Consider the following 25,530-nt stretch of genomic DNA (forward strand, 5'->3'; position numbering starts at 1 on the left):
ATTTAGGAGGTTAATATATTAATCTTTAGCAGTACTACCGAAAGGTGGCCAAAATTTTAAAATTGAGCATTACGCATGGTTGAAATTTTAAACGTAATCCGTTTACCGATTTACACACCTCGAGCCTGGTCATGATCACTATGAATAAATAAGCTCTGAATCAATCCTCATGAACGCAATCGGCCAACAAATACAAGTTGCATGCATGGACACCACTTTCCCGTGATCGTATTTATTGGAATCCAGCGGATAAATGTACAAAATCTACTACGTTTAAAAAAAGGTAGCGGTAAATCTGCTGAATGGAATCATCCACCCTTTGAAGAATGTTTCAAAGAATAACTACATCAAAATGACACAAGAATGCTATTGGTTAATCAACACGACAACTGAGACTGTGTTGGTCCCTCATGGTAAGATTCCAAGGCCTATTAGGTCCAATTGATGAAGTTGCAATTAAAGTTGTCGCGGTCGTGAGTGTTTAACAACAATAAAAACCTAACGCCGTAAAAGAAACCATTATCAAAATGGCGAAGTGAAATCTAATAAGTATATGCACTTGAAAGCAGCCCCTAATAAAATTATGCTGTGGGAGAAAAATGACTGAAATTGTTCCAAAGTTAACGTGACAATGATATCTCCTTCACAGCAACAGCTTATTTTAATTCTGAAAGTGATTTGAAAGGTCGATTCACGATGACTTGGTGGTTTTTCGAACAGTCCTAAAGGCGAGTCGTAGTGTATATAGTAAACAAGGCTAAAATTTCTCATCCTTTTGCCTCCACCTTATCTTCCTCCTCAGCAGACTCAAAACTTTCTGGTACATCGAACCAGTTTTCTTGTAAATCCTTGGATTTCCTAGCTTGCATGTGGAGATCAAACCACAAAGAAAACAGTTCAAGGTCTTCACAAAATTCTTCGGCATACTGAACATTTAAAAGATGATTAATCCGATCCAACCTTGCCAATATCTCAGCTGCCTCAGGAAGAATATCCTCATCGATCTCCTTGTTCGGTAAATCATGCGCAGGTTCGTCTTCATTTGCCCCTGAGCGGTCGCCCACGCAACTTAGTAGTTCTTTCATTTTCATTGTCACGAGGTGTCCGAGACCAAATTTTCCTCTGGAGAGTTCCCTGATGCGGCCATAATTATAAACAAGAACAGAAACGAAAATATTTATGCCTATGAGATTAAGTCCCAATTTTAACGCTGTAAAGTAAACAGGGCCAATGACTGTGCAACAATCGTTAAAATAGTCCACTCCGCCACCGATGACTCCTTCGACAAGAAGAGACTGTAAAATGAGGAAAGGCGAAGAAAAGGAGTAAAGTTCTCTCCCAAATAGAATATATCCCACATGGATACATCCAAACATGAACACAGCGAATACAACTGAGCAGTGAATGAGTTCCCGAGCAGATCCCCTCATTACATGGAATAAGTGCCTCACACGGGGATTGAATTTGAGCAAATACAGCAACTTCAAAGTGTTCAAAAACATCAGTAACGATAAAAATACCGTTTCTAAGTCTTGTAGAAGAACTCCCCAATCGAAGCTGATAAATTGAAATGTGTTTTTCTCAAGTTTAGCTGAGGTAGCGAAGAGCTCTGTTTCTTTCATAATGTGAGCAATTAGAAAGAAAATGACCGATATAGTCTGGAGGATTTCCACCCAATTGATAAAACGTGAGAAATACAGTCGAATTCCCATGATCATCTTCCTCGTTTCCTTGATAACAAAGTATATAATATAAACCACTAGTAACAACTGACAGGTTATGGTTACAGTACTGTAGCCCCCACCAATGTCATATATGTGTATAGTATGAATCACGTGATTAGAAACCACGAGACCACTTGGCGAAAACTCAGTCAGGATCCAAATCACGCTGAACAAATTTACTTGAGAGTTAAAAACTGCGCACTCAAAAATTAATGCACTGGTAAATCTGTCAATCCAGTCAAACAGGTTTAGTTCGGAGATGACGTTCAGTGCATTATTTTTGTCATAGCCCAACTCAGCCAAGTAGCCTCCTTCACCATAAAAATTAAACAGATGAAGTTTTCCCCATAAGGGAATATTAAGTGTTTGCTGGGCTGAAGAATAATGCCAAGCACTTGGACAGACCTGAGGAAGACTAACGAGTGATTCATTCCTAAATGAGGAAAACAAACGCCATTTTTTCCCGAGGGAGCTGGTTTTGTCCTCGTTATTGAATGTATATGTAGCCACGCAAGAGTTGAGTGAGGTTGTCAATTCCTGTATGCTGACATCACAAGAACCTTAAAGTGGAAAAAGACCATAGTGTTAATTGTTTTATCCTTGTGCTAGAGATATAGCGTGCATGAGATGCTAATTAATTCATAAATTGATGACTAATGATTAAGGTATTCATTTTCTCTCTGGCTAATGTAATGAAATGATTTTGCATACCCGTTATGAAGCACAATTTTTCTGTGCAGGTTACCCAAAATTTAAAAGATACTTATTCTTTTATAAATTATATTTATTCAAATCAAACTCATAATCATTAGTACACACAGGAATTCACGTTGACAATTATTCAATGTGATCTGCTTCACGTCAAGTCGAATATGGTTTCTGCGAGTTTTTTAACTCCACTTAAGATTTGAAGTAAGAACTTTTGACAACCTCGTTGAAGCTCCTATAAGCTGAAATGAAATCAGTTTGTCGACGAAATAAATTCAGGGAGCAATTTTGTTTGGTCTTCATTTAAACACTTCCTTCAAAATACCTTCTTTGACTCGTAGCTGCCTAAGACGAGGCATCCCAACGAGAACAGCGTCGCCGTCTCCAATGTAGAGCCTGGAACTATTTGAGGTAACATCTTTTCCGTCTTCAAAAAGTCCGGGTACCAAAACGTCACGTAACCAGTTCCATGTGTTGAAGTGATTTGAGATCTAAATGTTCGGCGTGATGAACAAATAAATTCGTAACTAAACAAATAAATATTCATGGAATTAAGTCGATAATACTTAATTAACCTTTTAAACTCTCTCACTGACGCAGCATCACAGTTTCTTTAGAAACTTACCCCTTTTATTCAAAGAAATATTCATACAGTTGACTGAATATTCGGCGACCGTGATTGGTTGTTGCTTGTGATCTATCAGATTATCGACGCGTAAAAAAAGCAATTTCCCTTGCTTTTTTTGATACGACAAAAAGTATTTTCGAGATCATTCCTTAGGATTTAAAAATTTCTTCGCTCTTTTCCCGGGGAATGGAAATACCAGATTGTATTTTAACCTTTATCAGGGATTCTATCATGTGCCCATGTACTTAGCGCACCGTTCCAGGTCTTAATTGGCACTCTGAAGCTGAGCTAACACACATCCATGCAGCTATACCTTTGCCATAGAAAACCAGTTCCATGCAACTACGAAAATACGTTGACAGAAACTTGTCTATTTAAAAGTAGCTTTGATAGCTTTTTTTTCTAACTACTTCGATAGTTTCCTTAAATAAACTTCACGGAACCGTCTCTCGAAAGTCTTGGCACTTACTTGTCTCCAAAAAGTTGATTTTTGTTGGTCTCGTTCACATTCAAGATCGAGTCATGGATAGGTTCGAGAATCAGTCAGTCAGGAAATTAAACCAAATGTTTTAGTTGTTTAAGTCAAGACTAACAATTCTGGTTCCTAGATTTAGATTGAAAATATGGTTCCAGGGCCGTAAGGTTACCGACACCTTCGAGAAACGAGCCTCTGCAAATTTCTGTTAACATCATAAGTTAATTGCATCCATTCTTACTAAAGTAAGTTGGTCTGAAACGAGAAGATTAGCCCATTATGAGAAGTAATTTACGTACCGTATTAAGCTCTCCAAATGTATTCTTCATGGAAGATGTCATCATATATCCATGCTTGCTACGTCCACCGTAGCAAACAATAAGTAAAATTAACAAGTACAGTAGGTACGATACTATATCCCGAAGAGCTTGGTACATATACATCTCCCTCATTCGAGCGGCTCTTTCGCGACGTAATTTTCTCTTTGTTAAGGGTTTTGATGTTTTATTTTCTTCTTTTTCGACCTCATCATAGTCTAGCCCACCAACTTTAATATCTTCGAGATTAACCTGTGTGTCTACAGGGCTAGAAATCCAGGGAGACCTATCAGGTCCCCTTTTGAAAAGATGAGGCAGTATAAAAGCAACGACGATGATTTGCGTTGGTTCTGTTACAAATAAGTCCAACAAAATTGACATTGCAACCGAAATAAGCCACTGCTCACTTCTATCTGCACCCCACTGTAGACTGTAGAAGATAACAAAAGCCGCCGCACAAGTTGAGAGGAGAAAACACAAGAGCCAAGGAACGCAAATAAACCAGCGTGGAAAAGAAAACTCGCGTTTTATCTCGCTAAATTTCGTCCTTGCGTTGGTTTTGAGAGCCATTTGCTTATTCTCATTCGAAGATCGAGTACGAGCAAAAAGTTGCACACTCAAAGTATAGGCAGGAAATACAACCATAAGGCTTTCCACTCCAATGATGAACTCTCTGAAGTTTACAACAAAACGACCCAACCTTAGCGATCCCTGTGTGTCGTCCATCGTTGTTCTATGTTCGTAAAACATCGCACTGGTTAGCATAATTGTCAGCAATAATACCAGACAGCAAGATAAACGTTGCACGCGACTAAATCGATATCTTGGTGGTCTTGCAGCGACAGAAAACCACAAATGTAAATCACTGACTTCTTCAGCAATTCTGTTCTGAACATACGAGGAAAAATCAATTCCTCTGTCATCCGCTGTTGTGAAACGAAAGGTACGATCTATTAACCCATCACCTTTATCAACTGCCAGCCACGTAAAACATACAAAGTTCCTTTGTATCTTACTGAACAGATCGCTAACCTTGATCTGATTCAAAAACCATGATGGACTGGTGCCTGCATTGTCATGCCATACTCGAACAGATTTTATGGTGCCAATGTCGACAGGAATGGAAATAACGAAGGAAATAATACTCCCTCTTGCAAAAGGAATACACGAATCGTGCTTCAAATGGTACGGTCGACTGGTACCTAACTCTCCCTCCAGTACAATAAAAACGTTGGCAGTGGTTCCCGAGTTTCGCCAGATGCCCGTAAATACCTGAACCTCGACGAAGTGAGACCAAGGTACGGGTACTCCTATGAGTGCCCTCTCGCCCACCTTCAAGGGGAGGGAGGAGAACTGGTCAAAGTATGTTCAAAATGGACACAAACTGTAACTATAATGGAATAAAATGAATTTTTAAAGGACATCATCTTTATCTGCGACCATCATTTAAGAGTGCAAATAAGCTATATTCCCGACCACTTTCAGCTAACCTTGTACGTGGTTTAGTGTTTACCTTTACTACATATAGCTTCCACTTGATTTCAAACATTTTTTCAAGTGACAAATAAGTTCTCTGTAAAGGGTTTATATACTCGCTCTACCGTAGCTGAAATTGACTATCATTGATTTCGACAGCATTTCATATAGCATGGCTAGCGTCACACAACCGAAGTCACCTTTCAACTTTCATTTCTCGCACCATTTCTTTTGATCCCCCCAAAAATGGCTCAGTTGGCATTCTCAACTTGAACATTTTCCTTTTAACTTGAGTTGAGACTGCCAGTCTCTGCCATTATTTCGCCTAACGATCGGAGAAGATTCGGCGACGGAAAAATTGCAATTCAAACTTGGAAATGTTGGCTAATGGATAGTTTTCTTTTTTTGCGATAACACTAAGCTTACCCTCGTTAAGTAAAATTAATCGGATAGCAAAGAAAGAACCAATCAGCTGTGTGACTGATAAGGGGATTAGGAGCTTGCAATCAGTAATCCAAGGCTCACTGGGCGCGATTTAGTAAGAGGTCAGTTGTCTTTTTGGCCGCACATATTGGTAATGATCAAAGAATTACATTTTTACCTTCACGAGATCAAGTTTGTCATTCCGTCTAGCCCATAGTAGCAATCCCAGGTAGAGACCAAACACACAGCCAACTGCTATTGTAACAGCTAAGTTTCCACTATTCGGTAAGCGAACCAGCTCTGTGAAAACCTTATCAAAATCGATGGGAGTGGGCGCCAAAAGTAACTGACCTCCAAAAGCACTCAGGTGATTACAAGAGCAATGTATATAATCTTGAGTTGTCACTTCGCTTACCTGCAATGAAACAGTTTCCATCAACAGTTAGATTCACCGTTATTACATTACATGGAAGAAAGCGAACTCGTTTGGTCGAGTCCAGGGATAGTGACATTAGAAAGCTGATCTCTGATGCCGCCCCGGAAAGTACAAAAGTTCAACAAAATCTGCTGTCAACGAGCGATCTGAAAATTAATGGGAGGGTTATCAAATAAGTCAATTTCGCTCTGGTTTCTGGCATGTCGGTTGATAATATCCTTCGCTGAGAGATTTTCCTCAAATTTCACATGTGCCCTCGAAGCTTTGCTTCTTGGCCAAATCCCTATTTTCAGACAGTCTCAGCCGCGACCATTATCAGCAGACATACTAGCCTCTTGAGGGGGTTTATTCAATAGATAGAACGTCGCATGGTTTACAGTTTACAACAAAGTTTATAGTAACTTCTCATGTTTCACCTTGCATCCGTCAGAAGTCCATTGCGATATTTCCGCGTTCCAGTACAGACAGGCAGCCGGCATCACTTGTATGGTGTAATTTTCATCTCCTTCCCAGTACTGAGGTACAATGAAACTTGCACCCTTAGTGGGCGGTTCTTTGTACTGCACACATGATTCCTTTGAGCAGCGTCTAACTCGAGAGATCTCAGAAATTCTTGACACGGCTGTAAGACTAATGAAGTAATAACCAGGACCTTTGCTCTCTACAAATTTCTGGTTCATGAAGACTTTGTAAGGATCGCGTGAACAGTTGACATAACCATCTGGAATTTTATCGCAAGACGAAAGGTCAGGTATTGTTAAATTCAAGTCACTGTTACTCACAGAAGAGCGCTCTCCATACTTAACAGTCACTAAAAACTTTGTCTCATTGCTTTCTGGACGAATCTCTAACATCAAGGACATCCCACTTTGGTTGACATTTACCTTATAGAAAACGGTTCTGTTGGCTCCAACGAAATGAGACTGAGAAGCGTTTGTGAATTTCTGGAGGTTCTGAAGTCTTATACTGATTGGTGCTGTCAGTTCTGTCGTATTCAGGAATTGCCCAGAACTGTTCTTAAGTTCAAGGCTTGAAACTGCAGTCGTCACTCTTGAGCCTAAGGGGTCCCAAGAGAAAGGTGTAAAGTCCGTTGTTACCATCTGCAGACATAGAGAAAAGAACTCATGATTTGCAATAGTAAACGGCTCTCAAAGCAGTTTGTTCGAGAGTCCACAAAGAATTGGTTGGATAGGTCTCGAGCAAGGTACAGTCGAACCTGTATTAAGCGGCCACTCACAGGAAAGATGCAGTGGTCGCTTTTAACCTGCACTTAAATACAGGTTGACCACTAGTTTAGGATATTATTACGTTTACAGAATCTTGCTCAAAAATACTACTAGTGGAACAATAAAAACAGGCTGTTGAGACTTGGTAAAGGGTAACCGCGATCGCTTAATGGAGGTGAAAATTACAGTGATTAAGGAGAAACAAATTCGGGACTTTGACAACTAACCGCTTAATACAGTGCCGCTCCATACAAGTTCGACTGTAGCAGTTTTCCCGCTTTGTGACAACAGGGTTTGCCATGTCGAAAAACTGAAGTTAATAATACGTTATTTAACGAACAATATAGGGTGAAGTTTGATTTTGTGTAGCCTTGTTTCAAAGAAAACATGTTTCATTAAAAATTTCCGGGTGTATGCTGATGCATTGTTCTGAGTGTACTGTCCTTTCGCCGCCATCAAAATGACAACTTAGAAGTGTCAAGGAGGAAGCCTCATGTAAAAGGACACACCCATAAAGGTAATTCACTTACCAGCCCGAACATCACGGCGCGCTCTTCAACTTTAATAGATGCGCTATATTCGCAATGAAGTTATGTGATGCACAATCAATAGTTCTTGTACCTACCTGGCTATCTACAAACTGGGTAACATTAGCCAACTGGATGGCTATTGAAGTTAGCTGAAAACTATTTCCTTTGTCTGTCAAAACAGTCCTGGCGAGCATTTCCGGCTCCTCTCGCAACAGTAACAGAGACATGGTGTTGGCTGTAAGCGTTTTCTGCTCCTCACCAACGAGAGTTCGGGACAAGAGGATACTTCCGACCTCTCTCAAAGCTCTGAGTATGCTCTCAACGTGAATTCGAGCCTGAAATAAAACACCAATAAAAAACAGTGGCCGCTGTCATCTTTATTTACTAATAGCTTACAACAGCTATTTTAATTTTCATTTCGGTAACGTGAGGTGCCAATCCAATGTCCATAATTTTACTATCAAACTAACAATCACGATTTGAGCGCTACTTTTCAAAGTAGGTAAATTTAACTTAAAGTATCTCTAATACCCGGAAATGTGGCAAGGATTTGATCTTGCGTCTAATATTCCTTTACTTTATTGCGGTTTATTTTCATTTACTACCTTGGTTTTGAACACGTATTTCTGAACGGTTCTTTACCTGTAGCTGGGCGTCAGAAGTATCTCTTTCGCTCCTTCTGGCCCATAAATACGGCGAAGAAATTCTTGACCTGAATGATAACATTCGGCTCTTACGTGAGAGTTGGTCATCTGTAGTTATGAAGAAGGCTTTGATGTGAGACCTTTTCTGCGAATGCGAATCGTACACGCTAGCTTTATGTGATGCTACTCTAAGAATGGTACCAAGACCATGAACAAGACTCTTTGCACCATCTAAAAGCAGGTCGTATCTTTCCCCTGCTGTTCTCTCCACCTTCAAAACTGAAGTCATTTTTTCAAGCGTATCCGTTGCATCTTTCTGCAGGAGAAATATTCAAAGGAACAGAATATGAACTCACTAATTTTATTTATTTCAGCTTAGGAAGTGATCCTCGTTTGATACCAAGTTATTAAATCACCTGCGCTTCGACGGTAACCTCGTCAATGATCGAGCTGGCAGAGGCAATCGCATTTGACACTTGCTGAACTCTAACGACTGTATCTACCGGGATAGCGGACAATAGCTGTATAATGTGTGATTTCATCTATATAAATTGAAAGAAGACACGAGGTGAGCTTAAGTGTTCAAAACGGCTGAAAAGAAAAAAAGAAAAAAAAGCGAATGAACGAGGAGGGTAAGTTTCTAAAGAAACTGTGGTTCTGCGTCTGTGGGAGAGTGTAACAGGTAATTAAGTATTATCAATTGAGTTGATAACGTAAATTGGCCACAGTAAAGAGTTTCCAAGCTGACGTTTCGAGCCTTTTCATCATTCGCTGACAAAGGGCGAACGCTCGAAACGTCAGTTTTGAAAATCTTTACTGTGGCCAATTTACGCTATCAACTATGTTGATAATACTAAATTACCCTGAAAAAAATCAGAGGTAATGGTCTTAATAGGTATGGCCCCTTTTCAATTGAAGAGGTAAGCGACAAAGCGAGCCAAAGAGGCAATTGCCACTTTCTGAGACGCAATACGGTGTTCTGAAGAGTCTTTTTGGTAATTATGAAACCATTGAGGGATAACTTCATCAGAGCGGAAGTTTATCAGCTCACCAGATCGCCATTACAAACTTTAAAATCTTGGCGAAGGTAGGCACTGTGCAACGGAAGTGTTGTTTCCGAAAAACCCTGCTCGGCTATGCACTGTAAGTAGAACTGTAATCCAGGCTGACAACGATGCACCTTAACCATGCCCCTCTGATAACTAAATTACTGAAAATGTACATAATCAAACCTTTAAGAGAGTTTTTTTCAGAGGTTTCACATGAAGAGTCTGGAAGTCGTTAAACAAAGTAAATCGTTACCATAATTCGTTTCTCTGTCAACTCCAGGGCTTGACTTTCCGTTGTTTTTGAAAGTGCAATGGCATCAACGACTGAAATGGCAGCCGCCGTCAATTGTAGAGCACGTGGCACGTCACCCGACTGAATTAGATAATTCAGCTCACTCTCATCCCCAGTTGTGAGGTTTATGACAATTTCTGAGAGGTCTGCTTGTTCAATGCTGGGTTCTAAGACCTAAAATCAAATTAAATACAGCAACCTACTTATAGTTAATAGTTAACAAGAGTTACATCATCTCATTATGATAGAAAGTGTTGAATGAAATGAATATCATGGTGGCACAGAAAAAAAGTGATGAACATGCAACACTGTTTGCGTTTCCGTTTCTTACCTGTACGGGAGTTGTCACTTCAGTGAATACTCCCAGCATGTTAGTCACTCTCACGCGAAAGTCGATAGTAAAGTTATTTTTCTTTTCCCCAGCAGGAAGTTTGGTTGTTAAGCTAGTTTTAACTCCTTTGTATGCCACATTAATAAGATTGTTGTTCGTGAGATAAATAAATTCATACTGCAACTGGAGATCTGGATCCTGCCAATTATCACAAACAAAAGTAAACTCTGTTATAAGAGCGACTCCTGATATTTGGCTCACATTGCATACTCCTCCAACAGGGGAACTGTTTGAGGTCACGTGGTACTCGGAATACCCGCGGTATCCACCTGATCGCTGTGCTGTCAAGATAAACTTATACCTGGTATCCGGTGTCAACACTCCAGGCCTCGTGACGAGAGATTTTGATGAAACTCGAGTACTCATCAACTCTTGTATTTCTGAAATTTCCGTCCACTGAGAGCTATTGGAGGAGTTATTCAAGTTTTTTAAAACTGTCCACTTGAAGATAAGGTTACCATGACATGAGGTACCTGTACACATGCCCTGTAAAGCCATTCTCCCAGATGGGTTTTGTTTGGCATCGCAGTTTTCAAGACACCTACGGGTCATTTAGGTAACGCAGTTAAAACAGATTCACTTCTTGACACCCAGACTCAAATCTGCACTTAAAAAGGGTGACATCTGTGACATCTACGGCTGAACCTACATTAGCGGCCACCACTCTAATTTAACCACTTTTTCCCTGATCCTAAGTTTAATTCGCTCAAGAAAAAAATCAAAGAACATTCCCAATAATGAAAGCCATCTTTCTCTGAAACAGATGTACACAGTACTTATCAAGCCTAGCTCGTTTTGCTTTGTTTCGTGATTTGAGTAACATCTTTATTTGTTCTGAACATCATCTTGGGCTGACTATTTTTTTTGTTTTAGCATACTTAGATACGCAATTGTTGTCATGTGTGTAAGCCTAATTTTACCAACAAAAGTAAATGATGATTTACTCTGGGAAATTGTCGCGGTTATTTTGAAGATTTAATGAAAGCTTAAAGGACATATACTACGGTAACTTACAGGTGAAGTTCAACCGCGAGGTTCTTATCTTTCTCATACCTGATTTGCACTTCCGGTGGATCGCCTGCAACGATAAACACTTCCTGAGTGTACTCAGCTTGCCTTTCATCCTTTGTAACCAAAACTGTTATGAAGTATGAGGTGTTTTCTGTCATAAGACTGTTGTTCACTCTAAGTTCATGTCCAACAGATTCTTCATCATCAGCCCTATAGTAACATCCTGCTTCAGCTGGTTTATTAACATCCAGCGGTGACCCTTGTTTGCATAGCCATGTAAAATTGAGGCCTACGATAGCAGCCGCATAGCATGGCATAGAATAAATAATGCAAAAATTCGGTCAGTTTGACTGAGCCAACAATTATTTTTATTCTTCCTGAATGCCCAATAGGTTACACTTACTTTCATTTCCCTATGCATGCAAGGCTTCATCCTTAATCTATTTCCTGATGACTCTTTAAAGTTTGTCAACAGACATTAAAATAATATCTTATTACTGACCTGAAAATTTTTGATTTTCCTCATCAGGATCATATGAAAGGGATGCATCAAAAGTGAAGGAGCTTTTTAGTCCTCTAGCGACCTTGCTTCCTCCAGCAATGGAAGCAACTAAAGGGCTACTCACCACCTTGAAATAACCCTGACTGACCCCAAACACTGCTGTTCCTATGATGCTTACATTGAGTTGAACCAAAAATTCACCCACTGGCAACAAGCGTGGAGTGATGTGCAATTCTGAGAAGCTATTCCTTGAAAGAAGTGGTGTATCTCCTTCACCCAGTTGGTAAACACGCCAGAGGAACATTGTTGCAAAGGAAAAATTACAGTTCAGTTTGACTTCAGATTGTACTATAAACTGGTTTGATCTGTGAAAGCTCCAGTGTGAAGAAAAATTTGGTGAGATATTTAGCAAGTTCACATGTGGGCTGTGACATCGAATGTCTGATTGAAAAAAACAACAATAAACAGTTATAATTTGAAAATACCGCAATTAAGGAGTATTAGAGACTTAACCACTGGGTGAGCGATAATGGGCATAAGCTTAGTTGCTAATTAGTTGCAGTCTTTACCAGTACCAGGCAAAATTGCAGTGGGGGAGCTGGGGAGATAAATGAGAGTTGCAGAGAACAATTCATTAAGTAGTAGAGTGTGCCACGACTTTTGCCATTTATTTTACAATTCCCACCCATGAGCTTTGTAAATAACCACCAAAACTTGGAAATGGGCCATTACCCCAATTTCAAGTGGCTGACTCACCCTAAGTTCAGGAAAAAGTGACTTAAATTGACAGAACATAATCAGCTGCTGATAAAGTATTCTCTACTATTGTTCCAATGTCAATTTAACCTGAAGAAGACTAGCAGTATGCAGTCGAAACGTCGCGATCTACATCACACGTGATTACATCGAGAGACAAACGAAAAACCGGGTTGATCTAAATGTTACCATAGAATTTTGTGACACAAAGCTATCACAGTATAAAGTACATCACCATATTTTATAAAGTTTCTTTCTCAACTTGTGTATAATTATGCACATAATGTACAACTTATTTTTGATTAAAATTTAATGTAAACTTAACTTAATTATGGAAGGAAAATGTGGTAACAAAAATGAGTCTCACTTGGCATATGTAGTCACATGGGCCTAAGAGCAATTTAGGATTAATTCCACGTTGATTTTTAAATTTATAAAAAAGATTGCCAAGTTGTGAAGCAATAGAAGCTCTTTTTAGAACATTAAAAATACAAGCGTAATTTAATTCTTAACTGCAAAAGGTTACATGTGAACACTTGTTTTTCACATTAAGGGTAAACTTTTTGAAAGACTATTGTTAATGTGCAGATCATCCACGTTGCGGTTCTAGGACATCTGATCAATGTCACTATAAATGTTACTCAACTGAACCAGCCGTCCAATCGTCTCGGTGAACAAATGATGCTCAAAGTAAAAAAAAAATCAAAAGAACCTTGTTGCCAACTTTCAATTCAGTAAGTCGCTTCTGGCAATTAAAAAACTAATTCAACATCATTCTTTGCTCATTTACGTTTTCAGATTTGAAGTCGTCTAGTCTTTGCGTAGAGCTGAGTGTTCCGAGTTACATTTTGAAATACTGAAGTTCCTCTATCTCGTAACCTTTTTTCTAGCACTGAGGTTGGTTAGCTCTGGGAAAAAATTTTATTGGCTGCTTTTCTCACATTCTGATCTCCTCTCCATTTTCGTGCTATAAAAAAATTGAATTAAGGCTACGATCAACGCTAACACTGCGTGGCTTTCAAGTTCATCATTTTAGCCACCTCTATAAACCCACTGTCAAATATTCTAGACCAAATGAGAATTCACTTATTTTGGTTTTATCATTTTCACTCTTTTAAGTAAGTTCTTTAATAAAAACATTATTGGCTTCAACAAGACAGGAGGCATTTGTATCATTGCAACAAAGTTATATCGTCAAATTTCAACAACAGCCCCTCATTTCTTTGCAAATATTAACAAATCAGAATCAAGCAATCACACCCTTTTGCTTACCACAAGTGCCCTCAACATTGACAGAAAATGCAAAATTTTGTAATTTTGTTCAGTATGCTAGAAATGCATTTAATTAGATTCATTAGTTTATCCCTTGACTTATAAACATGTAGCCTCTAAAATTAAACGCAGTTAAATGCAGTTTAAAGGAGTTAACAGCAAAGAGCATCGGCGTTCTCTAGTAGTCAGTGGTTTTTTTGCACATGCACATGCTTCAAAATTTCATGTGCTCTTCGTTTTAGGCGTTCTTGCATGTGCTTTGAGCGTGAACTTGCAGCGTTGTGTGGAGTGGCAGCTCATCGTCCTGGCAGTTTTCCCCACCCCTTCCCTCCCTCTTTCCATTGTTTATTCAGTGTGATGGGTGCTGTTTCCCTTTCCTGTGTGGGGGCTCATGGTTGGGTTGCCAGGATTTGCCAGCCATGAGAGAAGTCTCCATCTAGGAGCTGGCTGCCAATAGTGGAAGCACCCAACCTCCACTTAGCTATGCAGTTGTTAATGTTTGATAAGTGGGCTGTTTTAATGTGGGGTAAAGAAATAGGGGTTGTTTCATCTCTGTGGAAAGGATCATTTATTTGTGATTGAGATGTGAACATTTTTATTCCTAAAATATATACTGACCCTTTCTTACTTACCACTCGTAAAAAAAGAACAAATTTCACCAGTGAAACCTGTAGCACATTCACAGTTAAATGAATTGATTGACGGGATTGGTGATGTAACACATGTTCCCCCATTCAGACATGGATCAGAATCACAGGGACTATCTGAAAAGCAAATGAATCATCAATAAATACTGATACCTATTGACTCGCATCGAGGTTGAATATGCCATTAAAACAACCCCCCTCCTACTATGAGCCAAAATGAGGCTGCCAGGTTAAAATCCTATCAAACTTGTACAGGCTTCCAAAAGTCCTCTGTAAGGGGCCCTCTTCCCCACTAAGGAAAAATTACACATATCCAGTGGTATTTGCATGTTAAATACTATTTAAGAAAGACTAAAAAAAAATGGTAGTCACACCGCACAGTGACGTCACAAGAAAGTAGTGCATGGTCTAACACTGTAAAGGCTTAATTATTTCAGAGATATGGAAGACTGCTATATGTATATATTACTCAAAGCAGTTTAATTTTGAAGCATAAGTTCTACATAACTGTGTTTTACTTTCTGCACGGCTATAAGTTGTATAAAAAATGGGTGTGGGAATAATTGTTCTGAGAAATGGTGATACATGTTGGCAAGAAAGCCAATGGACCAGACTACCTACACCAAAAGTCATGAATTATTTATCACAAGAGAAGAATACACTGAGCGATTTTTGTAATTTGCTGCAGTCTAGAAATTACCAGGAAGCAAGATCGTTATTAGTATGCAAACAAGAAGCGTTTCAAAGCCCTTCAAAAACGTTTGTTCAGAGCATGAATCTCATGCAGCAGCAACCGGAGGATGTTTTTGAAGCATGTTTAGTTCCAGAAGCCGAACAACAACGCCAATTAAATGAGGCTCTAATCTGAGTTTCTGTTCTTGTACTATCTGGCGACTGCATTCTGGCATTTGGCGACCATTTTTTCTTTGATAGCTAGTCCCCAAAAGGCGACTTGAATTTTTTTTTCAATTTCGAGCCCTGTAAGCACAGTTGGCATACAAGTAGGCACTTCTTCAACTCTATATATTCTATATTTATCAACAGAATATTGTGCAGCATTACATCTAGAATCTTGAAAATAAGTGAAGTCAGTCTTACAAGGATTGAGATGTGGAAGTGTCCTTAAATCTGTCTCAAGAGAATTACATGTAGGTGCCAATAAAGAGTGAATCACAAAAATTTTGCATCACAGGTGTTTTGTCTCTTGAGCATTGGTTTATGTGAGAAACTTTGACTTACAGACTTATGATTAGTTGCCTATTAGTGAAAAGCCAATTTTCAGTTTCAATCAGCTGATTGCAAATTTGAACCCTTTGAATAAGTTACAAATAAATGCAGGTAGATATACATATAGACATGTTCATTTCGTCGTCTAATAAATACAGTTGATATTTTCAAATGCATATCATTCATGTATAAAATTTAATATTTGTTTAGCATTTTTTGGGTATGGTAGTTTTTGATAATGGTCATAGGCCGTGAATGCATCAAAGTATCCTAGCTTGCTCTGTGATTGTGCTAGTTCGAAAATGCATTATCACATATTACTAAGTGCAATATTTAACCTGTGATCATCTTCAATTCATCCTTCATTATGTGGCTGTTAACACTGGCAGCAATTAAAATTTTTAAAAATGTTCCAATTGACCAATATAAAACACAACTATTATAATACATATGGATTCCCAATAACTTAATTACCTCCACTGGTGATTGCTCTGAGTCTCGCTGAATATGGTCCTGTTCCTGCCTCCGTAAAGCCAGCAACATAAACCTCATACATAGTGGTCTTCTCGAGGTCACTTATGTTAGCTTGAGTTAGAGAATCTGAATTCCATGTCAAGTAAGAATATGCCATACTAAAAACTTTCTTATATTTTATCTTGTATCCTGAAAGGTGGCCGTTAGTAAGGTTAGCAGGAATAGGTTTCCACTTGACAATGATTGATGTTGAGCTCTTTTCAACCAGCTGTAATCCTTCTGGTGCCACACTGGGAACTATGCAATGCAAATTTTAAGGAAAACAAGTTCCTTACATATGTTATCAAATGTAAAAAAATTAGTGATAAATCAAACATATGTATGCACACACTGAAATCAAATTTTGTTGCACATATTATCACACAAGAAATGTTATTTTTATTTTTAATTGTTCCATGGATTTCAATTTTTGGCTAGGCAGTCACTGAGGGCCAAGGATTTCCCATTTCAACAAAGAGTATGAGCCCTGGCTAAACTTTAATACAAGACTATAGCTTAGGAAAGTGAAAATACATTTCATAAGAAATTGAGAATTGAAATCAAATTTTTTATTTTAAAATAGTTTAACCCATACTTAATTAAGCAAAATTCTTATCCTGACCTTCTAAGAAAGTGATTTTGCAATTTTTGAGGCTTCGACTGAAAATTCACTTAATTGATTAATGGGTTTTCCTTTGAATTTAGCACCCACTTTATAACATGTTAGTTTTGTACAGATTTTCTTCATGGCTATGTTAACAAAAAGGTTGGAGCCTGACAGGTCCTGAATACAGCCTAATTTCCCCCTAATTACCCTTCACAGAGCCAGACATTGACATAACGAAAGCCTGACAAAAGACAGAGCTCACAGCTAATGCACCAGACAAATGATACACTCTTGGCTGGGCCATGACCAAATGGAAATGGCTAAACAGGAGCAGGGCAAGAGCAAGAGCAAGATCAAGATCAAGATAAGAGCCAGACAATGCTAAATACCTGTACATATTCAAGGTGACATGTAATTTAACAATGTGCCTGATTTCAGAGCCCAACAGGAGACTGCCAGGAGCCAAAAAAAAAAACCAATGTTTTTAAACCTTTTTACCATGTCCATAAACACTACCACTTGAAACTTGCTTTCACTTGAATAGCATAACATAGTCATGCAGGGCCAACAATTTTTCAATCAGTTTTTGTGACACAGACCAGTTACTATGAGGTTTTTTTGAATTGGAAATCTTAATAGTTGTTCATTCTAGAAAACAGGTTTGGTTAAGGCCATCAAACAGCTATTAAAAGTACATTTAATTCTGTGTTTAGGGGAAAGCTTTGAGTGTTTACAATTCTTGCTTAGAGAGCACACACAGCTGAATGGAATGTCTCATTTTCAGATAAGATGAACTGGATTCCTTGTTTTATTTTGTGTAAACATGTATTATGATTTGTCTATTAATTAACTCTTTTGTTGGTTTTTTTTAGCAATTATGGGTACTAACGTCACTTTTATTTTTGTGCTGTCAGACTAATGTCTGGTTCCTGTCAGTCTTATTTTCCCATTTTGAATGATTTTTTTGTCTGGCTCATGTCAGGGTGAGTCTCAGGCTAATGTCTGGCTCGTGTCAGGCTGGTTTCTGGTTGTGTACGATATTTTTTGTCTGGTTCTTGTAAGGTTGATTACCTGTACCTCTTATTTACTGCTTTGTGCCAGATTCTTGATAAGCTCTTTACCACTATGTCCAGTTCAGCTGTTTATAATTGCTTCATTTAAAAGTGTTATTGATTTGAAGAGGTCAAACATTTTTCCAGTCAAAAGTCAACTGAATCTTGATGGCCTTAAGTGTTCTATCATATTAAAATTAAGATAGATTGTCCAAAACTTTTCAAAGTTTTGTCACACCTATCTAGTACAGTGTTTTTTGTACCTCAAACCTCCATCCCTACCCCTACCATTCGCCAAGCACATTTAAACAACAACAAAAAGAAAACAGTTTATACCCCTGCTACAAATTTTCACTGCATGATAAAATTAGTGCCAGCTGGATGGTTAAGTATTTTACAAAATTTTAAATCTCTTAAAATTTGAGACATTTATAAGGACTTACATGGAAGAAGTTTAAGGGGTAAGTGAAAAATCTGGACATATGGAACATGCATAACTGTGTCATATATCCCCATGCAAACAGGATCAAATGCATAATCGGAAGCTTACCCAGATTTTAACAAAGAGCAAAAAAATTAGAGATTTATAATCAAGATGAATGAAATCAATGTTTGTTAATTGAAAAGTAAAGACATATGTCATGGCTTAAACGTTTAAGTGTTTAACTTTTCTTGAAGGATTGGGAAGTTATATACACACAGTTGTTAGATAGCATCGGAAGTGTAACTCATTCAATGACATATTTGTTTTAAAAAATCTACCTCAAAAGTAGCTTTCCAAAGGCAACCAAAGTGATTTAAGAGAAATGAAAAAAATAAATACAAGTTTTTTTATCAGCTTACTAAAAGGGTAAGTCCATGTAATGAAAAAATGTGACTTTGACCTTGAAAATGGTACCCTAATGGGTTGTGGTCTTGGGCAGCATTATTAATATCTTTTTCATATGGTCTATCACTTTACTTGGACCTCCTGTCCACAAGTGACATAAATTTCTCCAGTGTCTGAATAACCATCCTACCTTCTTGTGTTACACTTGGAAATAAAATTTTCATCCAAGGGCAGCCATGCCTAATTAATGGACTATAAACCTTCTAAATATAGTTGAAAAGTCTGTCAATGCATCAAACTGCTCTTACCTCCATCATTTGAGTTCTCCATAATTACTGCCTTCATAAAAACAATAAAGACAACTTTCACCAATGACAACTTCCTCATGTTTTGAATTGTTTATTTTCCATGGCCTTCTTACATGTATCTATACCAAAACGAAATTAAAATAATAATGTTTCAGTATAAAGTGATTCATAACGTGCTTCCAACTCGCGCCACTCTTTACCGAGACGGCATTTCAGAGAGCCCCTTATGCAACCTATGCAATACAGAAAAACAAACGTTGCATCACCTATTAATAAACTGCACACTAATACTCGACTTCTGGAATCTGTTTCAAGACTGGTGGCACCAAAAAACAAATGAAACAATAACGTTATCCACAAGTCATATACTCTATGGCTGGCATTATAGGACAAAGCATTGGCAAGTCCTAAATTATTGCCTATTGTTAGCCAAATATCACATTTTCTGCACAAGCCTTTGCGGAGACATCTTAGATTTTCAAATCTTCCTACTGTTCATCACGGGAAAACTTGAAATCCTAAAAGAGATTGCGACCGCAAAAAAAAGTTCTTCCGAAATTTTATCGCACGTGGGCTTTTTTACTTTAATTTTTCATACTGCTGTTGTTTTTAGGTTAGACTTATACTTAACTTTGTATCCTGACCTGTATGTTTACTTGTGATTGTCTTTTAATTGAAAAGAACTTTGTAAACACGCCAACCGTAAATTAAATTAATGTTAATAGTATTGTAATACATGTATCGTAATGTAGTGTATGCATAATTTGTGTAAGTATAAGTATCAGTAGTGTTAGTAGCAAGTACAAATGTAAGTGTAATTAATGCTGTAAGTAGAGTAAGTGATCGTCTTGTAAATAAAATTGTTAAAAAAAAAAAAAAAAAATCTATACCAAAATATGCCATAAACTGAAAAATGATTGAGTAAAGAAGGCTCATTATTCATAACTACATAAAAATGTTTCTGATGCTGTGAACTTTGCATTGAGTTGCAAAAAAAGCAAATTGTAAATGCATATAAGGGAGAAATGAAACCAAACAAATAATTCTCCTGCCCAAAGCTGAAATATTGAATAATTATTTGGACAGTTGTTGCTCTCAATAAGATTTGAAGTATGTGACTACCTCCCCTTGCAGGAGAATAATATGAAACTGGCTTCAGATGGGGTTTTCCATGTTAAACTTTGGTCTGATCAATTTAATTTTTGTAACAATTGTTTAACTGATCATATTATTGCTAATCATAGTCTTCTATTTTTTGACATGCTAACCTGCTGCCTCAGTTTCAATGAAAGTATGTATGGTTACTGGGTACCAAAATTTAGGTCAGTATTTTCTTGGAGACTCATAATTTACTTTTATCTTCTTTTTGGCTGGAACTGACAAAATCAATCATTTTTATCAAAGTTGTTTATGAAGGTAAGAGTCAACTCTAAGACCTCTAAGAGATCTTTAGGTGTTTAAGTCACAGAAAGATACAGAATAATTGCAACCATCCAATATCCCATAATACTACACACTTTCAATAGGCAGTCTACAAAAACAATACAAGATTATAATTATCCTCTGCGGGTTAAATTTTTTTATTATATAGAATCTGATGAAATACCAGGATTTGTCCTTTTACTAAAACATCATATCTTCATTGCACGAATTGAAGATACTATTTTTATCTTCCACGTGTGAGGATATTGGTGTTGCCACAGTTACTAACATGATTAGCTGATTACAAGAGAGCTTCCCACTCAGGTGCACGACTGTTTCTTTTGAAATTTCATTGTCTTTTATGTAGGAATTTCATCAGTATCTATAAAATAGATAGAACATTATATGGCTGCTTGGGGATATGAATTTTATCTTCTCATGCTGAAAGTATCTTTCAGCACTTGAAGATAAAATTCATATCCCTGCGTGGCCATGTAATATCCTCTATGTATCCCTATGTTCTCAAATTTTGACATGACAATCTAGACCTTTCTTTGCCTGGCCAAGCCAGATTCTATTTTTTCCATCTGTGCATCGCTTTTTGACTCACAGTTGCCCAAAGCACTTGCATTGTAAGGCCATGATCTTTGTTTGCTGAGTTATCTTCTGCTTGCAATTAGAAACAAACCTATTAGTCTCCTGCCTCGAAATGCAAATGCATTTTTGTGATTCTGAGTTTTTTTTTTTATTAGGAAATATCAAAGATATATGGCAGTAAATTCCACGAGGTTTATTTATTACAAAAAAACCCCAAACTATTCCATTCAGCCTCTGTTTATGTAAGATCATTAAATTAAGGGCTGTTTTCAGGGAGGTGGGGGACCCCAAGTAGATGAGGTAACCTGCCTGAATTAGTCTTTCGTCTTTCTCGAGATGTGAGCTTGGGACGCCTCTGCTCAAACTCCTTAATTGCATGCGCAACAACAACCTCAAGAAACCTCACCCCAACACCTCAGGGTTGTAAGATTGTATGTAAACGCGTTTTATTTTTCGACCACGGCTAGACGGGTTACCTCACCTACCTGGGGTCCCCTACCTCCATGTAAACAGGCCCTAAATCAATCAGTCGATGGATTTTAACTGATCCCACGGTTTGCATTAGATCATAAACAAACGTCGAGCCGCCAAGCTTCACGACAAATCACGAACAGCTCACTTACTCGTGTTCTGGCAAACTAGTAACCATAAGAACATGGTCCTCTTCGCTTTTCACGGGAAATGCTGGCTTTTTGTTTTCGTTTCTCTCTTTGTCAGTTAATTAAGCCTTTGTGAAGCGTTTTTAAGTGAATTTAGCGTCTTTGCCAACAAGCTCCGAATTTGATTTACGTGTGTTATCGAGAAGCGCGTTGTTTTAATAACTTTGATTTTCAAGTTTGATTTCCAACTAGCCATTGACAAAGAAACTTTTGATGATTTTAGCTCAGCATAAATTTGTCGGGAAATTATTTTAAGAAACCGACGATGTGTACTTCTACTTCACGCACGATAAATTTCCGTACAACACGCAAAACAAGCAGAAAAAGAAAACTGCCACTGAAAGAATTAATCTCACACCGACCACGGAATTTGAAAAAGAAATTGTGTCCGCTATGCCATAAAAACAATTGGTTCATACCTCAAGCTGTGCGTGTATCGAGAGATGGATGCATGCGGAAAGTTTGTAGAGCACTCAGCTGCGCTTTGAGCATCTCTTAACGCTTCTCTCATGCTCTCCAAACTTTCCGCTTGCATGCATCCCACACGCTGAGCTCGCTTGGTAAGAACCAAAATGTTAAATACATACATAAATACGACATCAAACAAAAAATGTTTTTCTTACCTGGGGAACAGTCAATCACTTGTTTAAAAACTCGTCAAAGTGCAGTCTCCGTGAGGACGGTCTTCCTCTCGTAAAACGAATAATGCCAGAAACGGCGGGAAATTTTGGGGTCACAAAATCACGGCTAACAAAAATGGTCTGAGATATGAGTGGTCAGCGGTGAAATATCTTCAATCATTCATGAAGCGATGAATCATTTGTAGTTGCAGTAAATAACTGTGTTTTAAAGCCCGAAGTTTTACCCATATACTTCGCTGAGTAAAAAGTTAAGCAAATTTTCAAAAGCGTTGACTGTACCAATATTTGTCATTGCTGTAATAACCTACGGAGGCATCGGGAAAGGCATAGGTGGCATCGCAAAAGGCTTCTAGAGCCCATAAACGCATCACATCAATAAGAAGCTTTAAGAAGAATGGCATTTCCGTTTTGTAAGCTGCTGCGTAACGGAAAAAAGAGTTTTGTGACTTTTGATTGTCAAAAATGTCAATCAAATTTGGCGCGCATTCGGTTCTCTAAATCTAGTTCGTTTATTCCGGAAGATTTTGCCATGGATGATGACGAAACGCCAACAACGTTAAGAGATTGGGAGATCAACTTTTTGAAAGAGGAGCTCCAAATGGTTTTTTTGTTTCAGGTGATTATTTTACTTTGGATATTTTGAAGAAAACAGAGCAGAGAATTTTCATTTCAGGCGTTTCACTCCACGTGTTATGTACCTACAGAAAGCCATTCAAAACAGAAAAACCATGTATGTAACTTTTCTTTCAGTGTTTCGAAGTACAGATTTCATGAAAGTAAGCAAGATTAGATTGGTTCATCTTTGTTTAACAAGCAGGAGACTAGTTCAAGTTAAAATCGACAACAAATAGATGCAAACACTAACGACTGAGTTTTGTCACAAACGATTGATACTTTAGCTCTAACTATTGATACTTTAGCACTTACTATTGAGTTTTAATCACTAGCGACTGATATTTTTTGGCACAAATGGCTCCCCACAGAAAAAGGTAGTCGAGATTGCGAAAATCAAGTGAAGAGCACGCAAACTGTGGTTGACGGCTTGGACAAGCTGCAAGTCACGATACATTTTTTTTTCGTCACGCAGCAACTTACAAAACGTAAATATCATTCTTCTAGTGGTAAGCTTGGACCACCAGTGGGCGTTTCTAGAATTCTTCAGTTAGCTAGCCGGCAAAACCGTCCCCAAGGGTCAAAAAGGGGAAATATCTTACGTCAACCATTTAAAAAACAGCTCAATATCATCCGTCAATCGGTCTTGGGATTTTCAGATGTCACTATTTTAGGTTCTGGATCTTGAAGAGCCTACAGGCTGGCGAACCATTCCATTTCTCTGAGTCTTCTCATTTAAAGATCAATACCACTTGTGTGCACGCAAACTGTCTAAACTGGAGCAACAAACTAGTGGCCTGTATCTGGAAACTCTTCCGTTCTTAAAATAATAAATAATCTATTTCTCTGAGAAGCAGAAGCAGTCTAACTTCAAGCGCAACTCGCAACACACGTCGCGTGACCCATTCTCCCGCGAAGATGATAAATCGCACGCATTTTTTCCTATTTTTTATCGCTCACGTTAATTAGTTCGATTTTCACAGTTCTTAAAACACTGAGGTATTTCAAAAGCATCTGAAGAGCTTAATGAACAAGTGTTTATTTCTGACTGATTAGCATTTTTTTGATCTTTAATCAAAATATAACAAGGCGTACTGAATACCACCGAAGTCAGAAATTGGTGCGGACAAGTAACTCAGTCACGGTCGTTTGGTTTAGTTTTTGATGAAGTTCCGATGGAAATGCTGCGTTTTAACTTTTAGTGAAAAGGTTAAAAATCGAGCAGTTGACATCAGTTAGTCATGTTCTGCGGATTTAATGTCTTCACCCTAATGGCTTTTTTTATTTCCACGAATTCAGAGATATTCAAACCGCCTAAGAGCGGTGTCGGTAAGAGTAGTGACGAAAATAGCTCAGGCGTTTTGTGCTCTGAAGCACTGAACTGTACATGCCTCTTCGAGGAGCTTCGTGTGACTGTGAAATGCACCTCTGCAGGCGATAAACTTGATAAAATCGCGTTTCAACTTCCACAAACGACAACGCAGTTGTAAGTAGTAAAGTTTTAATTTTTAATAATTTAGTTGAATTTTAGCTACATTTGCACATTTCTTCTTCAAATTTTTCCGTTACTAAAATATTCCGCGAGAAGATATACCTATATCTTTAACAAATCTTGATACTCTGTGATAGCCAGTGCGATGAAATCAATTCTCGAAGCATCTCCATGAGTGCCTCTTGTCCTGATTCTGCCTCTTGAATACATGTGCCTTAGGAAAAAACAACATGAATATGCATTTTTCGGTAAGATTTCAGCACAGCATATACTTAATTATGCATACAGTTCTTGCATAAAGAAAACAATGGCGAAACCAACAGATTTTCCTTGAGGACTATGGATTTGTATTATAGTAGTACGAGGCAGTGCGGAAATCTTACCTTATTTTCCTTACTGAATAAAATTTATGTTTCTTAACATGTTCATTTATCGTTCAAATTACTTGTGGCTTCCCACCCTAAAGTACCGTTTATGGAGAAGAGTCAAAGTTCTCTTGAATAAGAATCCTAACTAGAGAAAGAGGTACATCTAAGATTTTTGGTTAGCTCGTATTTCAGATCTAATTCATGTTTTCCGGCTGTCTTTGTCAATTCAACATCGACAGAATTTTAAGGAACAATGGAATATCCAACCTGCTGCCACTGATAGTTCTCAGCTCCTTCAAAGCTCTGAAAGTGTTGTAAGTAAAAAAAATATCTCTTTTAATTTATCAACAATTATACCGTCATTCCACGGAGAGAATGAAAATAGAAGTGTACTGAACTCGGTAGAAGCTGACTCAAGGTCAAACATGTTTGCACGTCTACACGCTAATGATCACGAGTCATCATACTGTGTTTTTTGGAAAGACACTGATTCCCATGAAAGTGAAATGCATAATGCTTATTGTGCATACCACAATACAATCACCATGGTTAAACAGCTTTAAAATGGTTTGAGCCTGAGAAGTACCATACAACTGTTGGAAAACTTTACAAAATAGTGGGTTACCTGGGATGGGATAACTTTCTGCCCAGAAGGATGTGGTAATTCTCCAAGCCGTTCCATTGTGAGAAGCTGAC

General features: G+C 38.1%; 1 protein-coding gene across 1 annotated transcript; it reads right to left on the minus strand.

Moving 5' to 3' along the window:
* Positions 1-236: 236 nt before the first annotated feature.
* Positions 237-22,378, minus strand: LOC131775868 (polycystin-1-like protein 2). The gene is made up of 16 exons (XM_066165721.1): positions 22,345-22,378; positions 19,044-19,162; positions 16,209-16,505; positions 14,493-14,624; positions 11,833-12,273; positions 11,373-11,619; positions 10,260-10,860; positions 9,890-10,102; positions 9,004-9,129; positions 8,586-8,903; positions 8,039-8,278; positions 6,604-7,287; positions 5,930-6,166; positions 3,835-5,184; positions 2,758-2,923; positions 237-2,284 (listed from the first exon to the last, which is right to left on the minus strand). The coding sequence occupies exons 2-16, from the start codon at positions 19,120-19,122 to the stop codon at positions 768-770; spliced, it is 6,648 nt and encodes a 2,215-aa protein (XP_066021818.1). The 5' UTR covers positions 19,123-19,162; positions 22,345-22,378; the 3' UTR covers positions 237-767.
* Positions 22,379-25,530: the final 3,152 nt, after the last annotated feature.

Source organism: Pocillopora verrucosa, chromosome 4, assembly GCF_036669915.1.
Source record: "Pocillopora verrucosa isolate sample1 chromosome 4, ASM3666991v2, whole genome shotgun sequence".
In the NCBI taxonomy this organism is placed as follows: domain Eukaryota; kingdom Metazoa; phylum Cnidaria; class Anthozoa; order Scleractinia; family Pocilloporidae; genus Pocillopora; species Pocillopora verrucosa.

Bases quoted from the DNA above. Each gene is read 5' to 3' on its own strand.
- LOC131775868 (XM_066165721.1), bottom strand. From the start codon at position 19,122: ATGAGGAAGTTGTCATTGGTGAAAGTTGTCTTTATTGTTTTTATGAAG. The intron at 16,506-19,043 runs GTAAGAGCAGTT...TGCATTGCATAG, and splicing joins GGAGAACTCAAATGATGGAG to TTCCCAGTGTGGCACCAGAA. The intron at 11,620-11,832 runs GTCAGTAATAAG...CTGCTATCGTAG, and splicing joins GGAAAATCAAAAATTTTCAG to GCCTCAATTTTACATGGCTA.